Source organism: Musa acuminata, chromosome BXJ2-1 (assembly GCF_036884655.1).
Source record: "Musa acuminata AAA Group cultivar baxijiao chromosome BXJ2-1, Cavendish_Baxijiao_AAA, whole genome shotgun sequence".
NCBI classification, from domain to species: Eukaryota; Viridiplantae; Streptophyta; class Magnoliopsida; order Zingiberales; family Musaceae; genus Musa; species Musa acuminata.
In genome coordinates this window covers 4,649,832-4,672,917 of record NC_088338.1, presented here as the reverse complement: position 1 = coordinate 4,672,917, position 23,086 = coordinate 4,649,832, and the positions used below count along the sequence as shown (strand labels likewise).

Sequence of the window (23,086 nt, the reverse complement as noted above, 5' to 3'; positions counted from 1 at the left end):
CACTAACTTTGTTTCTAGCTTAAGAACAGTGTGACAAAGATTTGATTGTGTGGCCATTAATCCCACAGGGTTAACCTATTAGAAAAAATATATATATATTTATAACATCCGAAGTCAGTTCAGTGTAGTCATGTGAACAAAACTTGGTTGTATAGAGCAAGCTCAAATGAAGAAAAGGGTTATTGTATAGTGATTTGATTATGTGATAATTCCAAGAGTTTAAAGTTTTTAGGAGATAACTCGAACTTTGAACACAGTGATTGGGTAATGCCACCAAGAACAAACTCGAGAATGACACTAAATTTTTTGTTGTGACATAAAAAACTTGTTTAAGAAAAATAAAATTCTGAACGTCAATCGTTCTTTCTAAAAGCTTAGCTCAATAGCTGAAATAGAATATTACCTCTCATGTCGGAATCCACGTCAAAACTCATAACACTGTTTAGTACGTGGAATAATATATTTGAAGGATTAATCGACATAGTACTTAAGGGAATCGAATCGAATCGAATCGATTTAAATCGAGACATTTTTGAAAACGTGGCAGATGATTATGTCATGAATCTACAATGGTACGGTGTGATTATTTATTGTTTTATTGTCATGGACTAGTCCACGTGTTGCATTCTCATTGACTGTGTTGACACCATTAAGTAAATATGTTGGCAATTACTCCTCTGACATCCGTTACATATACCTTTTTAACCTCACTTCCTCTACTGTTACCGATGTATGTCCATAGTATACCCCACCAGAATTAATTAATGTGTACATCGTTGGGTATTCGGACAATGGGCTGGTTAGTATTCTGTTTGAGAACGAGACTCTCTTTTACCGGCTCCTCTGCGCTCTCTTCGATTCACTTCCCTCCTTTTTTCCCTCCTCCTCCATCTCCTCCTCCCTTTCAAACCCTAAGGAACAACCAAGCGAACGGTGTCCCTCTTCCGCGTGCCCTTCTCCGCTGGATTCCTGGAATCTTCCGCTCCTCTCCACCGCGGCTTCCTATCTCCTGGACGCGTATCTCCTCCCGCCTGCTCCCGTGCCCTAAATCCCCCGCTCCGACTCCGACTCCGACTCGTAGCCCCTCCTAGAATTGGCGCTGCGTTGCCCCTCGCCCGGCCCTGCAGGCCCTCCGACGACGCGAAAAGTGGCGGGTTGTCGAAAAGCCAGCGTCTTGGTGGGTCTTCCACGCTGGTTCGGTTCTAGGGCATCGGTGGGTTGAAGAAAAATCGCGTCTTGCGTTGGTCTCGCACGTTTCCTCGACTGGTCGTTGGAGTCTTCGGCGCTGGGAGCCTAGGGTTTTCTTCGGTGTAAGCCCTGGTTTGAATCTTAGCTGCTGTGATCTGCTTTCTTGGAGCTGGAGGTACTTGGTAGCTTCTGATCAATTGGAGGTGGCTTATTGTAGATGGTTTAGATTGGTGAATCGAGTTGTGTCCGTGGATCACGCTCCAATGGAGAGGGTGGTGGAGTGAGCAGGGAACGTGGTAGGTATTGGAAGAGAAATGAAGCGGATATGAGTAGGCTGTCATTCCGGCCTCGTCCTCTCGACATTCACAAGAAGCTCCCTGTTGTAAAATCTGTTAAAGAATTTGAGGATGATGAGGCACCTAGTACCACCCCTTCCACTCGAAATTCTCTGCTTCATCGTCTTGCACCTGAAAATGACACCGAGGTAATGCTTATCCCTGTGCCAGTGTTGAAATTTATTTGTTCATGTTTGTTACTGATGTTCTTCATGATCTTGTGACATACTAGTCATGGTCGATTGTCAAGAAAGATCATGATTCTATCTAAATATCGAGCAAAGAACATGAAAAAGAGTTTTCTTCTCTCGCTGTATTGAATCCAACGACCAAACTCTTTGTCTAGGTCACATGTGATGTTGGCTAAGTGAAGTTTGGATGAGATAAAGCCCACACTCTTCTGTAGATGAGTTCATTTGGAGGATCTAGTGTTTTTGTGGAGGGTTTGCAATGAGTGTGACATAATTTACTGAAATTGGATACCCTTGAGATGAGATAGTTATAAGCTTTTTGATGCATGATTTACAAATTTTTTATTCTTTTTTCTCTTAGATGGGGTTCATTTCACTTGTAACAACAAAACAATGCCATTTACTTACATTTCTTTATGAATTAATTATGTGAATGGTTACAAAATAAAGTCAGAAAATAAAAAGTCTTGCTGATTGACACGATGAAGTAGAGTACTGATAGACTGCAAAATGCTAAGGTTCGCATCTCCCAGAATTGTGAAATTTTTTCTATAGTATCAAAATTGTGATATGTAATTGTATGATTGATAGTGTATGATATACTTGCTATTAAGGGAGCTAACTTACTGAAAATGATGTTTGCTTTTTGTAGACGAATCAAACACTCAGCAAGAAATCTTCACATGAAATTCCTACTCCACAATTTAACACTGTGGAAACATATGAAAGAGACTATTCTCGCACCTTCATTCAAACTACATCATATATACGTGGAAGAGGAGGTTTGCCACTACCTTTTTGACATAAGTTACTACAAACATGATATTTTTACATGTATTTCACATGCTGATGTTCGTTGAGTATTTAATTATCTTTGCAGCCAGGGCTGAGATTGGTGAATTTGTTGAATATGATTTGGATGATGAGGATGAGGACTGGCTTGAAGAGTTTAACAACGAAAGAAAGATTATTTCGTCCGATAAGTAATGACTAAACTTCAAGCTTTAAGTCTTGAAAATATTTTAATATATTTAGAAGTAATTATATTTTCTACTTCTTTGTAGTTTGTCCTGTGTTTCTAACTTGGTATCATACTTCATAGGACCACAGGAGATGCATTATTTAAAGTTTTCATATGTTAAATTAACTTTCAGTTTACTGAAACATAAGTGCTTTCCATTCAGGATAGTCACTTTTGTTTTACTGGAGTCTTACCTTCTTGCAAGTCATTAAATTGAAAATATAGCTTTCAGTTAAGTTAGTAAAGTTCTTAGTCTTATGATACAACTAGTAGATCAACTAAAAGATTTATATGCATCCTCATCTCTCGTAGGCATTTCTTTTGCAGAAAAGATATATTTGTTGCTCTAAGTGATTTATTTATTTTTTATTTTGCTTGGAGTTTCACCTTAGTCCAGAAGCTGCAGGTCATTCTGTTAAAGGACCAAAACTAAGGAAGTATTAGTGTCAGAATCAGCTTGCTAAGTTAGCAAACTTTGGTTGGTGTTGCTCTACTCCAGGGTAATATCGTCTAAGTGGAGGGTTGCAGCTAAAAATGAGATGTTGGCCTTTGGCAAAGTAATCTGATGATGATGACCTAGTTATCTTGTGCAACATGTTAAAGGAAAGACTGTTGTCAGTTTGTCACTGTTAATCATTTAAGCAGTGTCAACAATTCTTTTGGAAGGTAATAGCGGCAACTTATACATGGCAATGGCTGAAGATGATTTGTTATCGGTACAATACCAAGCCACATAAATCACAATTCACTTACCATCCACACAGCCTGTTTCATGTTGGGTTGAAGCTTATTGGAAAGATCCCATGCTTGATCCAGACTGATCTGACAGCCTGGCTTCAACGTGACCTGTTGACATGTGGATTGGCTTCAATTAGTTGAACTTGCCATGTTGATCTAGCTTGAGTTTCCTACCTCTACCATTGAGGTATCTACAAAGATATGGATATAACTGTGGCATAATTTGCATGAGGTAACATGCATTACATAATAAAGAATATATTATGCAGTAAGGTCTGACTATAAATGCCTGATTTACAGAAAGTGTTATAGCTTATGAAGTTTGAGCTTTCTTTGGTTTTTGGATAGTATGGTTGTAACATATTTGGATAGCACAGATGTCTATGTAATATGTGTGTACTTTTCTTTTTGCTATTGCTTGCTGGTTCAATGTGCGTGATACTTTACAAGTATAGACCTGCTTGTTCAGCTGACAGCACTAAGGATTCTCTTTAATTTGGTCATGAGACGAAAATTTTCCACCTTTATTTCTATTTATTCTTTTTTGTTCATATGGAATTTACACTACATAAATGTTCAGGAGATTGTAACACTTTGCCACCACAGGACCTTTCCTAAAATACATGATGTAGATATGATATCTAGATTTACCTATAATTCCTATTTTCTTTCTGTTACTAATTTCTTTATATGCTTTTATTTGCTTTCTTCCAGGTTTGAGACCCTTCTCTTCAAGTTGGAGGTTTTGGATCACAAAGCTCGAGAAAGAGCAGGAGTTATAACACCCACTTTTGGAGCTCCTATTTCTGTTCTTTTACACCTTGATTCTGCAGCAGAGGTCATTGACTATCTCATTTTAGACATTAATTATTTGTACCGAATTTGGCTGATTAGACTAGGTAGAGTTATGTATGATTTGCTGGATCAGAGTACATTCACATAGATGTTCGTATCAACTAAGAACCAGGTTATTTTAGCAATGATCTTGATGCTAACATAATAGTTTTTTTTTGTGACTATTACTTTTGGAGGGTGAGCCTTGGTAAAGTTTAAAGGTGCAACCTGGGAACTCGGGGTCCGATACACAGAACTTTTATGTTTGTAGGAGTAGGACTGCATACACTATCCATTCCTGAGTCCCGTTTTGGCGGGAGCCTCATGCACTAATTGGGAATATATTAAGGTGAATCCTCTTGCATCATTTCTCTTAAGCGCTTGACCAAGATTTGAGTCATTGAAATAACTCTACTTGCTTATAAGGGTAAGCCTGTTTACGTTCATCCTCTTTAGATCCTCATGCACTAGGTTCACCTTTTTAAGTTTTTATGATTATTGTTTTTGATGTCTTAAATGAATTTATACTGGAGAAATTACTAAAATTACATGACATTAAAAAAATCCCATGGTAGGCTTAGGTTTGTTCATACTGAATTTACGCCTACTGTTTTTATATTTGCTTTTTATAATAAAGGTTTGGGTTGTGATATCCCCATTAAGCTCCCTATTGTAGGTACATATTGGATTTGTATACTGTATAAGACTGTGTATAAATTTAGTAATTGTGACTTAAGAATTGAGCCACACATTAAAAAAATGGTCTTATCCCAGTTGAACAAGTCTATTGATCAGGTCATAACAACTGTTTTCTAAGAGATTAGTGATTTAAAAAGGTGCTTGGGCGCTCGAGTGAGGCGAGATGAGGTGAGGCAAGGCCCGAGTGCCTTGCGTAAAAGCCAGGCACCTCGAGCGAGTGCTCGGTTAAAGGTGAGTAATCAAACCAGATGGTCAACTTTGGTTCGATTGAACAATACCTAGTTAGTTTGATTGAACCAACTAAACATTATAGTAAACCACCTCCTTCTTCCCCTCCCCCATGCGCGCGAGACCCCCAAACCCTGCTTCGTCACCTCGACTCACCTCTAGTCCGCCGAAGGCAACCACCATCAATGCATCCACTCCCCGCCTTCGTTGTCGACACCTGCGCTCCCTTCGTCGCTGCTTTTTTCATGTGAGGCGAGATGAGGCGAGGCAAGGCCCGAGTGCCTTGCGTAAAAGCCAGGCGCCTCGAGCGAGTGCTCGGTTAAAGGTGAGTAATCAAACCAGATGGTCGACTTTGGTTCGATTGAACAGTACCTAGTTAGTTTGATTGAACCAACTAAACATTATAGTAAAACCACCTCCTTCTTCCCCTCCCCCATGCGCGCGAGACCCCCAAACCCTGCTTTGTCACCTCGACTCACCTCTGGTCCGCCGAAGGCAACCACCATCAACGCATCCACTCCCCGCCTTCGTTGTCGACACCTGCGCTCCCTTCGTCGTTGCTTTTTTCATGTGTAACTCCCTCTACTGCCTAATCTTTCGTGTGCAGCTACCTCCACCGTTAAGGGAGAGGTTCACAACTTTCTTTGTCGTTGTTGTCGTTGTTTGTAGCTTCCTCCATCATTGCTAGCGCCATCAGAAGGTTCCTTCATCATTGTAGCCCTCTCCTTCCCCACCTTTTACCACCGATGACTCCCCTTCTCCCCCCCTACTGTAGATTATTATAACTCAGTGGATTAACTATTGTTAATAGTGGATTGTTAATTGTTAGAACTGACAATTAAAACTACTATTAACTATTGTTATCATATTATATATTATATATTTGTTATATTTTTAAAATTATATTATATATTTTTTATATTTTAATATTCTAGAGCGGCTTGCATCTCTTAGGTGAGCGCCTAGCGTCTCGGGCATTTTGGGATCTTGACGCTTTTTGGAACCTAACGCTTTTAAAAACACTGTATGTAGTTGAGATATATTGTGATATGTTTTACCTCGTGCATATTGAGATAGAGTCGTAGAGGTTTCTTTGGGTCATACCCTTATGACAAGTCTCAAAGGTGCACGTGGGAGTACCATGCGTTTTGGGCACTGATGAGAACATCAAACCTTGGGGGAAGAAGAAAATGGTATTTCTGTTAATCCCATACTAGAAGATGTCAGGTTTTCTTGGTAATATGCTAGATATATTTGAAATGGAATTCTCCTGTAGTCATATACACATGAGAATCTCAAAGGTGCATTTGGGGTATGTCGGGCCTTGATGTGGATGTCAAAACTTTTCATGGATTAGAATGTAGTATTTCTATTGATCCCACAGAATATATTGGGTTGTATTGGTATGTAACCTTAATAGATTTTTTACTGAGCCATGTTGTGGAATGGCTTCTTCTATGCAGTTGTTTGGCTAGTAAGTCGACTCAGATTATGACATGGACCTTGTTACTTCTTTTCCGTAATATTGTTGCATTATCTATGGCAAACATTAATTGAATAATTGATAATGACGGAATATTTCATCTTGTTGACTTCTGATCTTTATATGTCATATGTTATTAATGCTATTCTGAAGTTTTGACAATTATCAAACTTGTAGTGGTTAATTTTAACTGACAAGGCCATTCCAGTTAACTGCAGACGTGTGTGAGTCATTATTTTTTTTTTTAACACATACCGGTATGTTACTTGTGTCTCGTTCTAGTAATTTGTTTTTTGGAGGGTATCTTTGTTATAACTTCTGAGAATTCTTGAAAAGGATAATCAGCTTAGTGTGCATCTATGTGAAGTCAATAAGATTATCTCCTATGTTTTCTACTGCAAGGAGCTCACATACATGCTCCTCTTCCTTTGTCAATCTCTGTATTGTGTGTTGAGTCTCTTATCTGAGATTTGAGTGTGTATTATGTTTCTCACAAAAAAAAAGCCTAGTGGTTGTTAACAGTTTGCTTTCTTTCAGGCTTTACAGTCGCTGTCTGTACGTTTTGCAATTTTGCAGTCAGTATATAATTATTGGAAGACAAAGGTATAAATCATACTGAGTATTCAATATAGAAAATCATTTTAGAAATGGTACTGAGCATTAATTTTTTGCAATTTATTTTTTAAATCTTGTTTACTGAGAATTTTTCCATATCCCAATATTTTTTCATATCTTTTATTCTGTAAAAACACAGATCTTGTTCAGGCTAGCTTTTTTACTTTTGTCCTCCTTTTTTATGCATGTCTTATTTATCTTTGAACAGCGAGAACGGTGGCAAAAACCTATTCTGCGCCGCTTGCAGGTTAGCTCCATTGCCTTTTTCATGGAACAGCAGTGGTAGTCATTTTCTATTTTCACAAAATATGTGTATCCATTTAAAGTAATATCACTGGTCAAATTAAGAGCAATCGGACTTTTATTATTATTTTTGGTAAAGTTTTCTTAGATCTTCTACCTTTCCTTACACTACTAATCTTAACTGCCTTATCAAGGCATCTATAGTTCTCACTTGCATATATGTATATGTATATGTATATATATGTATATGTATATGTATGTATATGTATATGTATATATATGTATATGAATGTAAAAGTTTTTTATTCTATGTCATTGTCGTAATACCACACATCCATCTTGACATTCTCACCTTGGCAATAATAAATTTGTATGTTTTATTTGTTAGTATCCAACATTTTGATCAAACAATTAACTTTCTGTCTGGCAGTTATGTTGATTAAAATCATCTGTTGGATTTTTTTTAATATTTTCTTGTTAGCATTATGATAATGAGTGTTCCATTTGCTGTTTTCATCTGCTTTTGGAGTATTGACTAGAACAGCTGTACTTTTCCCTCTAGTTTCTTGCGGACAAATCGTACTGCATCTAGAACTGGAATATGGCAATATATTTAGCAATGTTTCTTCAACATTGTTTTAATTTTAGACCTGCAATAATAATCTTTTGAGGTTTGCTAGAATGAAAAGGGAAAAAAAGGAACAGCATTTTAACCTTATCAAGATTCACACTCTCCTGTGCGAGTTAAAATTGTGCAGCTACTAACTGTTTCAGTTTTGTTTGTGGTTTTATTCATGGTCTCACATGCATTTCTTTATTTCTGAAGTTGTCTCTTTATATCACTCTATTTTCTTGTCCTTGATCGAGCTGATTGAATTGTAAAATTGTTTCTTAAATAAGATTCTCCATGAGCATGTTTTTGTCCTTTGAAGATTAGTAAGCTAGTAATGGTTGTTTTTGTGCTTGTGCAGCCTCCTCCCCCGGTTAATGATACAAATCCATATAATGTGTTCAGACCCAGGGAAAAGGCACACCGCCTTCACACAAGAAGGGTAAGCATTCAGTGCAAATGTATACTTTTGGTGATCACTGATTTTCAAACATGTTAAAAAGTCTTCTCCATGCCACTGTTCTTTTTGGCATATTATGTTATAATTAATTTTCTGGAAACTCATGAAGACTCTGTTTCTCAGATGCAAAGAAGGGAAAACAATGTTCAGTCCTTTGAAAAACTTAGACAGGTAAAGTCCACCTCTTTCAACACATTCTTTTTTCAGTTGGTTACTATTTACTTGAATGAATATTGTATACCATATATACCCTGCAGTAGAAGATTGTACTTTTCCGGTTTGTTGTATTGCAATGCTAAACTTGTATGCATCTGAAGTTTGTTCTTGTAATCATGCCCGTTTGTTAGTATCTTGTCTATTTCTCACTGGACAGTAATCATACCCCTGTTTTATGTCAATTTAAATTGGTGTATATCTCAGAGATAATCTGTGAAGGTATCTGTACATGTATGTGATTTTATTCCATTACTCTTTGTGCTTTTTTTGTGGTGACAGTTAAATTGAAGCAAAAGAGTCTGACATGAAACCTTTTTGCAGGAGATTACACTGATATCTTATGTCTTGTCTGTCTTTCGTTAACATTCACCACTTCATTGTTCTTTGTGTATGTCCTTTAGGACCTTGTAAAAGAAAATCAAGCTCTTTCAGAAAGATTTTTTATACCTTTAATTGAGTCCTTAAAGCCTTTGATGTTGAGTCATTTTTAAAGCAGCATCAATCTTCATTATCCAAGGCGCATCACTGCTAACCATGTCTCCCTTAAATAACTGGTTGACACAACAGGTGTTGACTTGGGATATTTGAAATTGTTATTGCCAATTTTTCATCTAATGAAGAACATTTTACTTGCACATTCTTATTTATCTTTATCTTTGTGATAATCAAGGATTTTAATTTCAAATAATGTCACCCGCTACCGGGTGGTATTAGTCGAGGGGGAAAAAAAGAAGAGGGAGAAGAAAAGGGAGAACCTGGAGATTCGACGCTGCTTTCCCTCAATGATCCCGATCCGTCGTCAACCTCCCTCATTGACGTCGCAAATGAGATGTCGCCTCCTCATCTGAGGCGACGAGGCTCCGGCGTCGTTGGTGACTTCTCCTCATCCGTGCAGGGAGAAGAAGCCTCGGCGACGTCGTGGGGAGAAGAAACCGAGCATCGTTGAGGCAACGTTTCTTCTCCTCACGCTGGTAGCAGAAACGAGGCGACGAGGACGAGGCGGCGATGTTGCCTCGTCGCCCTTATTTGCGTGGGGAGAAGGAAACCTCAGTTTCTTCTCCCCATGTGGGTGGAAAAACAAGACGGCGTCGCATTTTTTTTACTTTTATATATATATATGTGTATATATATATATATATGTGTATATATATATATATATATATATATATGTATGTATATATACCGAGCAGTACACCAAAACGTATTGCTCGGTATACTCGTATCGTATTGTACCAAGCCGAGCATGATACTCCAATACGGTACGAAATTACGAACCTTGGTGATAAATGTCGCTGTACCAGTGTGCTATCATGCTTGTTGTCATTCCTTACTCATCTTTAGAAGTAGCTAAAAGCCTTTGTGAGTGTGGAGAGTGCAAATGCATTCTCAGTCACTCTGGAAGGGACAAATTGCATCATCTGCAAGATCTCTTTGCAACAAGCAGAAGTAACCTGCTTTGTGCAGCTTGTCCGGTTATAAATTGAGGACATTATCTAGCATTTTTAGATAGCAACTCTTCCTCTATTTCATATTTGCATTCTGGGGAACATTAAAGCAGTATCTAGTAGTTCTAGATGAAAGTTCATTGTCTGTGACTAGAACTAAATTTTCTGCTGGAAAGCTGATGATTATGACGCGATATTTTTTTTTTTTTTTTTTTCTGGTTTTCCTTTTTGAAAGATAGCTTATGGAGTATAGGTGGCAATAAATGATCATCAAGGGATAAAAGGATGTACTTCTGCAAAGAACATCCATGAGACAATCCAGCACATCAGCAATCATCTGATAAGTTAGTCAAGAAAAAAAAATTAATATCTTTATTGGCCTCATGTTGTGCAGTCTCTGTAAATAATTGTTCTTGTGGAAATTGGTTTTGCTAGTGTAATTTTTGGTGATGTAATAGTGTCCATTGTAGTTTTTATCATCCTTGCATTAAAATTTATCTGCTTCAGGTTAGACGTAGCTTTGACCAGGCGAAGAGAGTAGTGGAAGCTCTAATTAAGGTCTCTAATTGCAAATTATTTTTTTTTCTTTTTTATAATTCATTCAAAGTAATTAGAAATTCATAATTCATTACTAGTAATTGTGTTCTCAGAGGGAAGGGAAGAAGCGATTGCTCATGGAATGTGAGGTCAATCTTCAACGCGTCCAGATGAAGTATAAGGTATATGAAAGACATGATAGTCTCTTATCTGTTTAATTACCATGCTAGATTCTTGTTTGCTAATTTCTGTGGCAACTTATTGTTTCATACTTTTATCTGGTAATTTATTGTAGTACTAGAGGAGTTAACTAATTCACCTGCTTTCATGTGGGAGAAACTTTGTGAGCGGTAAGGCAATTCTAGCAATACAACTATAAATAAAAAAAAAAAGTATGTACTGGACCAATTATGATTGCCTGCATAAGCAACAGTGGACCTATGTAAAACAAATCTTAGCATCCAATAGAAAATTGAGCAGACGTACAAATAATGGTTAAGACAGGAATTTTTATGTCGTGTATATCTGTATCCTGGTTTTGGGATGTTTTGAGATAATAATATAAGGAAGTAGGCATGATTCGCCTTACTGGTCCATGACAATGTACCGATCGGTCATTGATATGATACGTACCGACATATCGACATATGGTACGGTGGGGCATTCCGACAGACTGATATGTATCGCCCATACCAATCTTCTATCGGATCGATATGTATCACCCATATCGGGCAGCATGCTGCAGTATGACGAATCTTGCAAGTAGCTTCTAGACATTGGATCTAGTTAACCAGAAAATTTTACAAGTACTTCGAAGTTTAATAGTTTCACAAGGCTATATGATAAGTCAGCGGAGAATGAACATTTCAATATTTAAATGGAACCTATTGAGATGCAACAACTTTTTGATGAATGAGAATACAGTGTATGCCTGTATGGTTATATATGAAGCGACATGCAGGATGTAAGCCCAAATGTGAAAGGGAAAGTGGCTAGATGAAAAAAAAAAAAAAGTTAGGGTACCAGAGGGTCATTTCTTCGATTACCTTCCTAGAAGCATGATATACAATAGAAAGAAGCTCTTGTTGTTACTCTTTGTATTCTTTTGTTAGACTCTGAAGCCCGAATGAAGTACAGGTCTCAGTGTAAATTTTTTTTCTCAGTCAACCCGAATTGAACACAGTTCTGGCATTGGATCAACATAGAAGGTGACCTTTCACATCCTCTGCATAAAAGAAATGAAAACACCAAACAAAACACTAAAACATTAGCCTTCAAACCATTAATGGACTCATGGAGAACCTGCAACTTCTCCATACTATTATAGTATTATCCTCAGTATCTTCAGAGACCAGTGAAACAGTTGCTTTTTTCTAAACAAAATGAAATATATTTGAAGAAACTTAGCCAGAGGCTACAAAAGTGAGGGGCAATGAGCCCAGCCAAAACTTCCACCCCAGGATGATGAAACCCCCTGGACTCTTCCCCATTTTGCTAACCTATGAGCATTCCCATTACACTGCCTCTTAATATGTAAACAGTTCATAGCTTTGGTCTCACTGACCAAGCTCAAAATATCCCTATACAAGGATTTCAAAAACCAAGGAGCAAGTGCTTTATTATTCACAATATCAGCCCGTTGCTTAGAGTCTCTGCAAATCCTTGCCCCTTCCCAGCTTTCTGTCTTCATTCTGCTAAGGCCACTAAAAATGGCCAATCCTTCCGCAAGCACAGGGTTGTCTGCAGAGCAGGCTGCACACCCCGCTGCAACCATCCTTCCTCCAACATCCTTGATCACATATCCTGTAGCTGCATTACACAACTCTTCATTAAATGAGTCATCACATTCGATATTGTACCTGTAATCATCCACCACTGTAGGGGTTTGGTCCAGACTTGGTCAGGCAGTCCCCTCAGGCTTATAAAACACCCTCAAACAATCATCGGTAGCTGCAATCACCCTCCTGAAGAGGGTGTCGACACTAAGCAAGCAGTTGTGGAAGTGGGATTCGTTCCTGTTTACCCAAAGCTGCCACAAAGTATTTGTTACCCTAGCAAGAAACACCTCCTTGTCAACAGGACCATTACACTGTTCATCCAAAAGCCAACTACCATCATACCGGTCCTCACATTTACCCCTATCAAACTGAAACATCCTTGCAATCTTATCCCAAACCATACCCCACAAATCTGCATTGGAAGAGAATGTGCCTAGCAGGTTCATCACAGACTTTGCAAATAGGACACAACATAGTTTGTGAATGAATAATACTTGCAATATAATCTGAAGCTGGCAGCCTATTCCATAACCATTTCCATAAGAAAATTTTAACCTTTGGGTAAACCTTCACTTTCCACATTGCCTTCCGGCGTGGCCATTTGTCACATTTAGGTTGGACACTGCATCTCAACAGGTGGTATGCACAACTCACAGTGGCACAGCCATCTGGAGTTGAGGTCCAAACCCATTTATCATTGTCGGGGTTCCCAGCCAAGTAGAGATCAGTTACCCTCCTTACTAGCACAGGATGAAAACAAGCCTGTGATGTCTCAACATTCCAGCCATGGTCATCCATTAAATCAGCAACACAGAATAGTTTGAGCAATGTTCACATTAACAAATGTAGGCCAGTAACTTAAAGGGATTGTATCTATCCAGGTCTCCACCCAGAAGTTGGCATTCTGCCCAGGTGCGACACACTTCTTGAATCCAGTTTGGGTAGCAGTCATAAAATGGCACGGATTCCTCCAATTCTAGGAGTAGCCTCTTGATCTTAAGGTGTTCCAAGGGGTCATAGTTCCATACTTTGCCATGAGCACCTTTACCCAAAGTAGGTTCTCATTATTGAGTAGAGGAACCAGTCTCTTGGCACAATTAGTTTTCCTAGTTGGCTTCAAGTCCCTAATCCCTAGTCCACCCTCCTCAATAGGTGAAGCATTTGTTTGCCACCCTATAAGGTTCATTTTGTTGCTACTCTCATCTTGATTCCAGATAAATTCTCTAGCTGTTCTCTTCATTTTCTTAATTATCCGTTCTATCTAGGCGGGCGAGAATTTGGGCTGGCCCCCTTCTGTTATCGGTCCAAGTAAATTTAGGCTCTTTAAATCCCAAATCAAAAAGTTGTGAGTGGAAAAAGAAATCCCGAAACAAGGTAATAAAATTACTAAGCACAAAAGGTCTACCCCCAACTTTATCCTCAAGGTTGCTAACCACATTAAAATCATTGCATATAAGCCAGGGAACATCATGTATATTAACTTAAGAAAGCTTTCACCATAAAAAATTTCTAATATTAGGGAAATTACTTGCATAAACAATTGTTAGAAGCCAGTGCGACGTACCTAAGCCTTCGATTACTAGAGACATCAATTGGGAAGATTTGTATATTATCGTGGCATGGCGAAGAGAAGCCTTTTAGGCAACGAACAATCCTTCTTATCTACCATTGGCCTTGTAATAGTCCCCCTACCAAGTGCCAAGCCTTCCCTAGCTTCTTCTTTAGTTTTTCATGCCCATCCACCTGTAGATGAGTCTCCAACAACAGCAACATTGAGATATTAAAGTTCCTCAAGAGCGAGAAGAGGTGTTCTTTGCTGCACTACTTCTTGAGTCCCTTGCAATTCCACGAAAGGTTGTTCATTAGATTTAAACATTAGGGTCCCTCCCATCCTCCTTGGCCATCTCCGACCTCCCTCTATTCTCACACTTCTTTTTGTTATGATGTCTGAGATTACTAAGGAAAGTTTGGAGGCCTCCTTGTACTAGAGTTCGTCTGGTCTTGAGTCCCTCCTCACTATTCGTCCTGATCCACTCCAAGTTTGCTTCGTCAATGAGGAAACACTCCTCCAGAGCATCGGCTAGCATTGTAGCCTCCTGGAATGCCTTCACCACCTTGTCCACGAGCCCATCGTAGGACATATACCCTGCCTTTCCAAATTTCCTAGGCTTTCCATCAAGTTCGCTCTTGGTGTTTGTCGGCCTTGAAGACAAAGGAAGAACCTTGTCCCCTAGGGTTTATAGCCTCGAGATCCTCCTCTTTTGAGGCACCAAGCACAACAAATGGGTTGGAGAGAGAAAGTCATCCAAGAGCAGGCCCCTCGCACCCCACGGGGTCACCTGCCTCTCGACGGAATGCTGGGATGCAACTGATGGAAAGACACCTAGCGCCCAATCCTAATCAACAGTCTTTGCAGAGTCAACGTCATCGATCACATCCACCCTAGGGAGCTTGACCCTTGCCTTTGGTTTCTTCCATGGTGCCTCCTTGAAACAAATTCTACCTCGGGCAAGTCCCGGTAACAACAGGGGCAAGGCGCTGGCCTAGCTGTTGAGAAAACTATACTATTAGCATTGATGACTCCCTATAGGGGAGGTACAATCGTGGTTGTTGAGACCACACCCAAATAGGACCTTGACCCACGGTTCAACTATGTCATAGGGCTCGAGGTCCTCGGTTGAATCAATCTATGTGGATCAGTTCCCTGTCCTAAGTCTGGTCCAACAATCCTTCGAGCCGCACCTTTCCCCTTCACTTGACTAACCACATCTATTTTGGTTGTTTTGGACTTGGCTCGCCTTTGGACCCGAACCCACGGCCCATACAATATCTCATCTTCTCCCTCTCGCCTTGGGTTTTCTTTCGGCGTTTCCACTGTAGTTGATGTGGGAGAATTGGGTGAAACAAAGTAAGCTTCACAATAGGACATTCTATGGCCAACTTTTCCACATTTGAAACAAATATTTGGTAGATTCTCATGTGCAATGGTTTGAAAGAATTGGGAATCACCCACTTGGATCTAAAGACCTTGCGGGACCAGTAGGGAGAGGTTTAGAAGCACACACGTTGGGCAAACTTGTCCCTTGATCGGGATAGAGTAACATGATCTACCTAAAGTAACCTCCCAACTTTGGATGCAATTTGCCCTAAGAAATTGGGTTGCAACAATTCTAGGGGAAGTCCAGGCAGTTGAATCTAGGTGGGTATGGTATCTATTTTTTCTAGTAATGGCTAGAAATTTAGTTTCCATGGTATTAAGGTTAAGTGCTGCCATCACAAGAACCAAGGTCCACCCAGGAGAACCCTATTCATTTCCTTGACAGAATGGAATTGGAAACAAAATAATCCTTTGGCCTTGTCCACAGTGTTGCGTCCCGTCGGCAAGCTCCATAGTTTTAGCAATGTAGACTTCAAAAGCTCAAGGGAAGGAATCTTAGTAAGAAACTTATAGTAGAGGCTCGTTTGCCACTCTTCATAAGTCGAGTACACCTCCTTTGGATCAAGGTCCCCTCGTAGAGCAACTTGGTTCTCGATTCGGCATAGTTTCTCCTCAAGATGGGAGTTCAGTCTTCACCCATGCCTTTCGCTTTCATGAAAATATTAGCTCAGGAGGAAGGGGTTGTTGTAATTGGGGTGGAATCGGGGGCTTCAACACCCCCTCCGTTGTAGACACAATGGTAACAGAGGTATTGGCCATTGGCTAGCCAACGTTCGGGGCCAAATCCAATGGAACATTGGGGGAAGGGGTGTTTCCAGAGGAGGAGGTGGAAGCAGAGCTTCTAAGGAACCCATCATCGATGCTAGGGTTTCTCGCTCTAGAACAAGAGCTTCTCACTCTAGAGGTTTTTCTAGTGAAATAGTCTATTGTATAATTATGTGGAGTTACCTAGAAAGATTGGAAATGAAATATTTTCATTCATGAATAATTAAGTGTAGATTCAATAAAAGATAAAATGACGAAGAATCATTTAAGATGGTATAGACACGTGTTAAGGATGCTACAATCGGAAGAGTTGAGACAATTCTTGATAGTGGCACGACACGAAGGGAGGTAGAGGGATATGTGAAAAACCTTTACTGAAAACTATAAATAAGGATACCAATACTTGTAATCTAACTAAGGATATGACTTTTTATAAGGTTTAATGGTGGCAAAAGGTCTATATAACTGGTAGTTGCTGTTCTTGTATGTTATCTTTGAAATCAATGAGTGTATCATTGATTATGTTGTGCTAGATGATGATGGAAAAGCTGATTATGCAAATTGTAGTATTAGGGTCAAGTCTGAGATGGTGTAAAGATGAACCACGGCAATTTATAAACAATTAAATATAGCATCAGAAAATGTTTACTTGGTCTTAAATAGAAATGTTTCACTTGGTAAATCCAAAGGTTTTTATTGGATGTTTCATACTCGTCTCATGTATCTTTTTGAAGTATTACAGTCTTCTAGGCTCGCATGATTGTAATGAGTAGGTTTTTTTTATTATTCTAGTTCTTGAAATTGAGGAATAAAAAGAATCACCAATAAAAGAAGGGAAGAAACCATTTAATGGTGAAGAAAGGAACTGATGATTTGTTAGGGTAATACCTAGTTTTTTCTGTTATGTACATCTTCTTCCCTGTTCTAAATAATTTGATGATTAGTAACTTGAAACTATTCTTAGCATGAGGCACAGCTTATCGAAGATCGAATGGTGTTCCCAAGCTTGCAACGAGCTTCATGCAAGCTGGCCTCAAGTGATGATGACTATATGGACTCGGATGATACAACAAATGGTCATCCGTATGCCAGGCCTGCATCTGCCCATCCAAAATATGCGGACTCTAAGTTTGCAATGGTCCCTACAGGTCAAATGAAGCGTGAACTGAAACAGAGATCGGCTTCAAACGGGTGGCTACAGAAGAGGGTATGCATTCTTTTGCCAGACCAAGTTTCAAATGTAAATTAAAGATGCTGGTCTAGTTAAAAGGAAGTTGCACTAGGCCCTAAGTAACGTGTTGTACAATTTTTCTTGAGTATTGGTTCTTAGTCTCAAATGTAACCTAAAGATGCTAATCTAGCTAAAGTGAAGGTGCACTAAGGCCTTAAAAATGTGTTGTACAATTTGATAGTGGCAGAAATTGCAGAACTATCATCTGAAGATTAAATAATCACATTTGATGCAGGATCCTGATGAGCCTATATTGCTATTTACGAGACCTCTGGATCCAGACAAGCTTGCTGCTGTAGGCATTATGCAACCGCCTTGTCCACCTGCCGAGAATGGCTCCGTAGCATCAACATACCGCTTCCATGGCAGGATTGGACGAGGAGGGCGGATAATCTTTGACCGTTGCAACCCTCTTTTACAATCTCCAATTGGCGAGGAAAGTCTTCCTTGTGTAGCATATCCGAGGTCTTCTCCTCCTGATGGCTAGACTGGTGGTGTTTTTTTGAACTTCATGTGCATGCATGATTTGCTTGTGAAGATTAATGGGTTGGAGAAGCAGCTAAAGGCCTTCTTGAGATTACTTGATTTAGTCGAGAGCAATCGTCGGAGCATTAGGGTTTCACAAGTCACAAAGGTGGCATTGGAGCAGCAAGTGCTGTGAACACTAATTATTAAGCACATGGAATGGACACGAGACCTTGTGTGAGTTAGGCATGCTGACCATTCTTCATTGCTATTCATGGCCATCTCTTTTTTTCATCACCACTGTGCAATTACTTGTGCCTCAGGGGAAAAGCCAAGTACTTTCTAACCTCAATGTTTGTCCATTCTTTCGGCTTGTAATTGTGGCATATAATCCATATTGTGTACTTGTTATTTTTATTTTTTTTCCTTGCAGAGGTTTCTACTTAAAATCATTAGTAGGATCTTTTATGACGGATAAATTAAATCACCACTCCCTCTATGGATACACACCACCTTGTCTATTTCCCATGTTTGTTTTGCTTTGTAGGCCTTTTTAATTTATGCAATTCTAACATGTGAATGACTTGTTACAATGCCAGAATCTTGTTCTGATGAGTGATTACACCTGTATTCTATTAGTTGATGGATTTCCATGTCATTTCTTTGTGATATTGGGAAACTTGGGGGATTCGAAATGGATTTGCATCATTGATCATTTGTCAATATGCGAATCCTAAGACTAGCTACAGAAGCAAGTGTAAGCATCCTATCGTACATCCAAGGTCAGAAATCTTTGTGACATATGTAAAAGGAAATTAGTTTGATGTAGTGAAGTGTGAGAAAATAATAATAATAATTTGAGGTTAAAATTTTTTTGCTCGTTCCAAAGGGTTCTTTCTTTTACTACCCCTCCTTTTGAGTTTACCTATAATTTTTCTTGTTTGGTTCTCTAATATCTAGAATTTTCTCATATAATACATGGTCATTATGATAACTAATACTTTCTACTTTTGATGTTGGTATTACATTTCCTTGACGCATAAAAACTCCCAAGCTGTTCATTTATGTCAACAGCGATGATTTTGGTGTCATGCTACAGTTCTTCTACTGCCAATTCTACGAATTATTCCCTTATATCTTTGCAACAAAAATTAAAATTATGCAGTTATAATCTTATGTTTTATATTTTACACGTTCCGATAAAAGCAATTATAAGAAGTTACAAGGATGATTTAAAGCACTGTTCACATTGAGGTGCCGATGCAACATCTATCAAGAGAAAAACCTGCATCCGAGTATTCCAATTCCAAACTAATATACATCCAGAGCATGCCATGAGCTTGCTCAGGTTGATGTTTCAGAACAATCCTCTCTGTACATCATGAAACAGAAGATTTCATCTTCTTAGTTATCACAAACACATTCGACATCCCATTTTGGATTTTGTACATTCACATCATGCCATGCCATGAACTCAGGTTTGATGTTTTAGAACAGTCCCCTCACACAACATGAAACAGAAGATTTGATCTTCATGGTTCTCACAAAGACATTCCACATGGTTTGGACTTGAGTTGGTCAGATTAGCCCATGGCATACTTCTGGGTCCATGCCCTAGCCGTCTCCTCATAGCGAGAACTCTGTGTCTTATACATGTGAGCAATCTCAGGGACGAGAGGATCATCAGGATTGGGGTCTGTGAGAAGGGAGCAGATGGAGAGGAGGACCTTCGATAATGTCAGCGCTGGGCTCCACTGCTCCTTGAGGATGTCAAGACAGATGCTTCCGTTCGAGTTGATGTTTGGGTGATAAACCTGCATCAGTTGACATCAGTAAACGGTAAAGGACCCTTTTGCATGAGCAAACTCATTTTATTTAAATCTAGCTTAATGTTGCATATTCTAGAAATAAGACTTGACAAGATACTATGTCCATGTAATTAACAAAATAATCTAATGAACAATCCTTCAAATAGGAATATAAACTATTCCTCTAAGCACCTACAACTATATATATATATATATATATATATATATATATATATATATATATATAAGATCTTCAAATTATTCAGTGGCACAAAGTGCAGGACACTTCAAAATGTTCACAGTAAGTGAAGTGAGATCACTAAGAAATGCAAAGCATGAGCATAATTCGGAAACCCACAATGATTACTGCAAGTTTCTTGGCACCATAGCCAGCAAATCAGCAGTGTTTCTTGGATTGATATGACAGACTGGATATTCCCCCAGCAATTAGTTAACATGTCATAACAGTTCAAACTAACAGATAGTAGAATTTCAAAATTACCCTTCAGGCTTCTATCACCTACTCATAAAAGATGCTTGTTCTCCACATACAGATGGATTAATGTCAGTGTCAGTTTATTAAATAGTATAACATAAAGATACTGATTTTAGTTTCCATTTTCCATAGCCATAAGGATTTGTCAGGGAACTTGAGTATGTAAAATGAATATCAAAATAATCCAAAGTATAGCAATCTCAATTACTTGGGTCAAATAGTTATGTTGATAACAACAATTAGCAATTAGTAGAATCATAATACCTTTATAGTCAGATCATAAAGCACAAATTCTGCAAATCAAAAAATATATATACATATTACTGGTTTCTGCTCACCTTTGTCTGGAAATTGACTTTCGGAGGCTTAAATGGATAGTCAGGTGGAAAATGTATCTTAACAAAGAACACCCCGCCAGCATAAGGACTATCTGAGGGACCCATGATTGTTGCCTGCCAATGGAACAGATCTTCACCAACAGGTCCGGCACTGCATGATGTTGGAGGATCCCTCTGCAAATCCATTAGTTCCTTCTGAATCCGTTTGCTAGCCATAGTGCCTCCTGAATTTTCAAAAAAGACATCAGACTGCGGAATATCTCTACAAATAAACAAAAAACTTTTCCTTAGATAAAAGGAAAAATAATCTAAATCTTTAGGAGCATAATTTGCAGAACATAAAAGGCAACAGCTGAGGACACTGATAAGCCAACTCAATCACAAGAAAATCCCTGAAATTGATCACCCCTTAACCTATGCAGTAAGTTGCAGAAATTTAGATAAGAGACAAGTGGACAACAGATATCCAGACTAGTGGTTTCCAAATATAAGTGGTCAAATAGTTACTTTTCAAATCATTGCAAGGCATCTCTTTAGTTCTATAAAGCTTCATGACAGAAAGAGCTAGCAGGATCATAAAAATCAATGACCAGTAATATTATAAGTTCCTTAAGTCAAAATACAATCTTGATGGCAGGACACCTGCCAACTAACCAACTTAGAAGCTTTAGTGAAGATAAATAGCTTCTTGCATAAATTATGTAGCAGTTGGTGTTTCTGGCACACACGAGCACATCAGTAAAGACACAAAGTACAAACATACAGAAACATCCTGGAAATTAAAGCTCTCAGACATACACAAAAAAAGGATATAACTACCGTCAACAGATTTATGACAATGACCAATATAGAAAAGTTATTTTTGCATGATCAAGACTTTTAAGATGTAAAGCCCAAAAGATTGTTAAGAGTTAATCACACAAATGTAGCACATACAGAAACATATAATGATATGATGTGCACCGCATGTGTTCTTAAGATGATGATGTTTCAAAAATATTGGGACTGTCATCAACTTCACATACTTTATCAAGATCATCGACCGATCCACCTCAATACTTTACTTGATTCCTCATTTCCTAACTTTATTACCATCATCCTGTACGAATTAGTCCTTTCTATTGTTCAATAGTTTTACCAACCCATACTAACAATCATTTTCCTTATATTTCCCTAATGTCTATAATTATCACAGTAATTATTTTCACCTTCCAACCAAAATCACATCTTGCTTTCTCTCTATCCTTTCCATTGTTCATGTGGATGTCTAGTGAGGAGCGAAACTATTGGAACTATATCTGCATTACTGGACCTGATTAATTTCGTATCGGTAGCTAAGATTAAGATTGACTTACAAGGGTTTGCACGAGTGTTACTATCAACTTCAGCTACCTGTAGATCGGCTTACAAGGGTCTGAGAAGTTTACTATTATTAACATCAACTGATGTATTTTGTCCAGGTGATACACGGTACCCAAATCGTGACCCATCAAATCTGAATCAGCTTTCCGCTTTCAGATATGATCCGTCGAAATAAAAACCGAAACTTTGGTTCCAAGGACTAAATAAAACAAAGCCTACAACTCTAAAATGAGCAGAAATACAACAGACCCTTCTTCTAGATATCAAAATTAACCAAATCACTCGCTGAAGTCCATTCGACTCCAAGAGATTGCGAGACGACGAGCTAATTCGTGACAGATCGACGAGATCTAAACAATACCCACACGAAAAACCCAATATTTCCAACAAATTCAGATAGGCTCTATTTCTAGGCTTTTGTAACCATCAAAACAAGACAATTCTTTAAGACAAGGGGAGAAGATGGATGCTTAAGAGCTGGCATTGGAGAACATCTAAGCTGCGATTGAGGAGAAAAAGGAGGCGATTTTGCTTACGGGTTGGAAGAATCTGATCGACGACGCGCTGGACTGCCGGATCGCAGTCGAGATCGGGAGAGGAGGGAAGGTAAAGGCGAAAGAGATTTCGCTTTTAGGCGCACGCTTCGCGGTCTGGTCACCTCCCGGTTCCAATTGTTCCCCTCGATGAGCCGTATGCGGTCAGATTCAATTATATACATTATGTACACGATTAGTAATTAACAGCTTAATCTATTTCTAAGGCACGATGTAGAATGGGAGGCAACTTCATCTCCACTCATCGAACTAACTAATGTTTTGCTACATAATTAGATTGTGACATGTTAATGCCATGATCATTAGAGATTAATATTTTTCCTTATATGATAGTTTATTATATTCTTTTTCTAATCATATCTATGTTAGAAATCATTAGAAGTTTGGGAACTGGAATATGCTCTGCAGTGCTTACTATCATAACTATCGGAATCAGATCAGAAATTGATGAAATGATTTGTTAATTTCTTGTTTTTTAAATAATGATATGTTGTGTCAAAAATAAAAA

General features: G+C 38.7%; 2 protein-coding genes across 4 annotated transcripts; one reads left to right on the top strand and one right to left on the bottom strand.

Moving 5' to 3' along the window:
• Positions 1–816: 816 nt before the first annotated feature.
• Positions 817–18,437, top strand: LOC135598542 (uncharacterized). Of its 3 annotated transcripts, none has more exons than XM_065092513.1 (13): positions 817–1,310; positions 1,406–1,672; positions 2,367–2,496; positions 2,595–2,697; positions 4,188–4,311; positions 7,255–7,320; positions 7,541–7,579; positions 8,547–8,627; positions 8,769–8,816; positions 10,814–10,864; positions 10,957–11,025; positions 17,289–17,531; positions 17,791–18,437. In XM_065092513.1, the coding sequence occupies exons 2-13, from the start codon at positions 1,514–1,516 to the stop codon at positions 18,040–18,042; spliced, it is 1,365 nt and encodes a 454-aa protein (XP_064948585.1). In that variant the 5' UTR covers positions 817–1,310; positions 1,406–1,513; the 3' UTR covers positions 18,043–18,437. The 3 variants fall into 3 exon arrangements, with proteins under 3 accessions (XP_064948585.1, XP_064948583.1, XP_064948586.1); XM_065092511.1 differs by having other exon boundaries at positions 817–1,320; XM_065092514.1 differs by having other exon boundaries at positions 1,184–1,320; positions 17,301–17,531; positions 17,791–18,180.
• An 853-nt stretch (positions 18,438–19,290) lies between these two features.
• On the bottom strand, positions 19,291–22,701 carry LOC135598541 (ubiquitin-conjugating enzyme E2 10-like). The gene is made up of 3 exons (XM_065092510.1): positions 22,561–22,701; positions 20,663–20,886; positions 19,291–19,834 (listed from the first exon to the last, which is right to left on the bottom strand). The coding sequence occupies exons 2-3, from the start codon at positions 20,876–20,878 to the stop codon at positions 19,604–19,606; spliced, it is 447 nt and encodes a 148-aa protein (XP_064948582.1). The 5' UTR covers positions 20,879–20,886; positions 22,561–22,701; the 3' UTR covers positions 19,291–19,603.
• Positions 22,702–23,086: the final 385 nt, after the last annotated feature.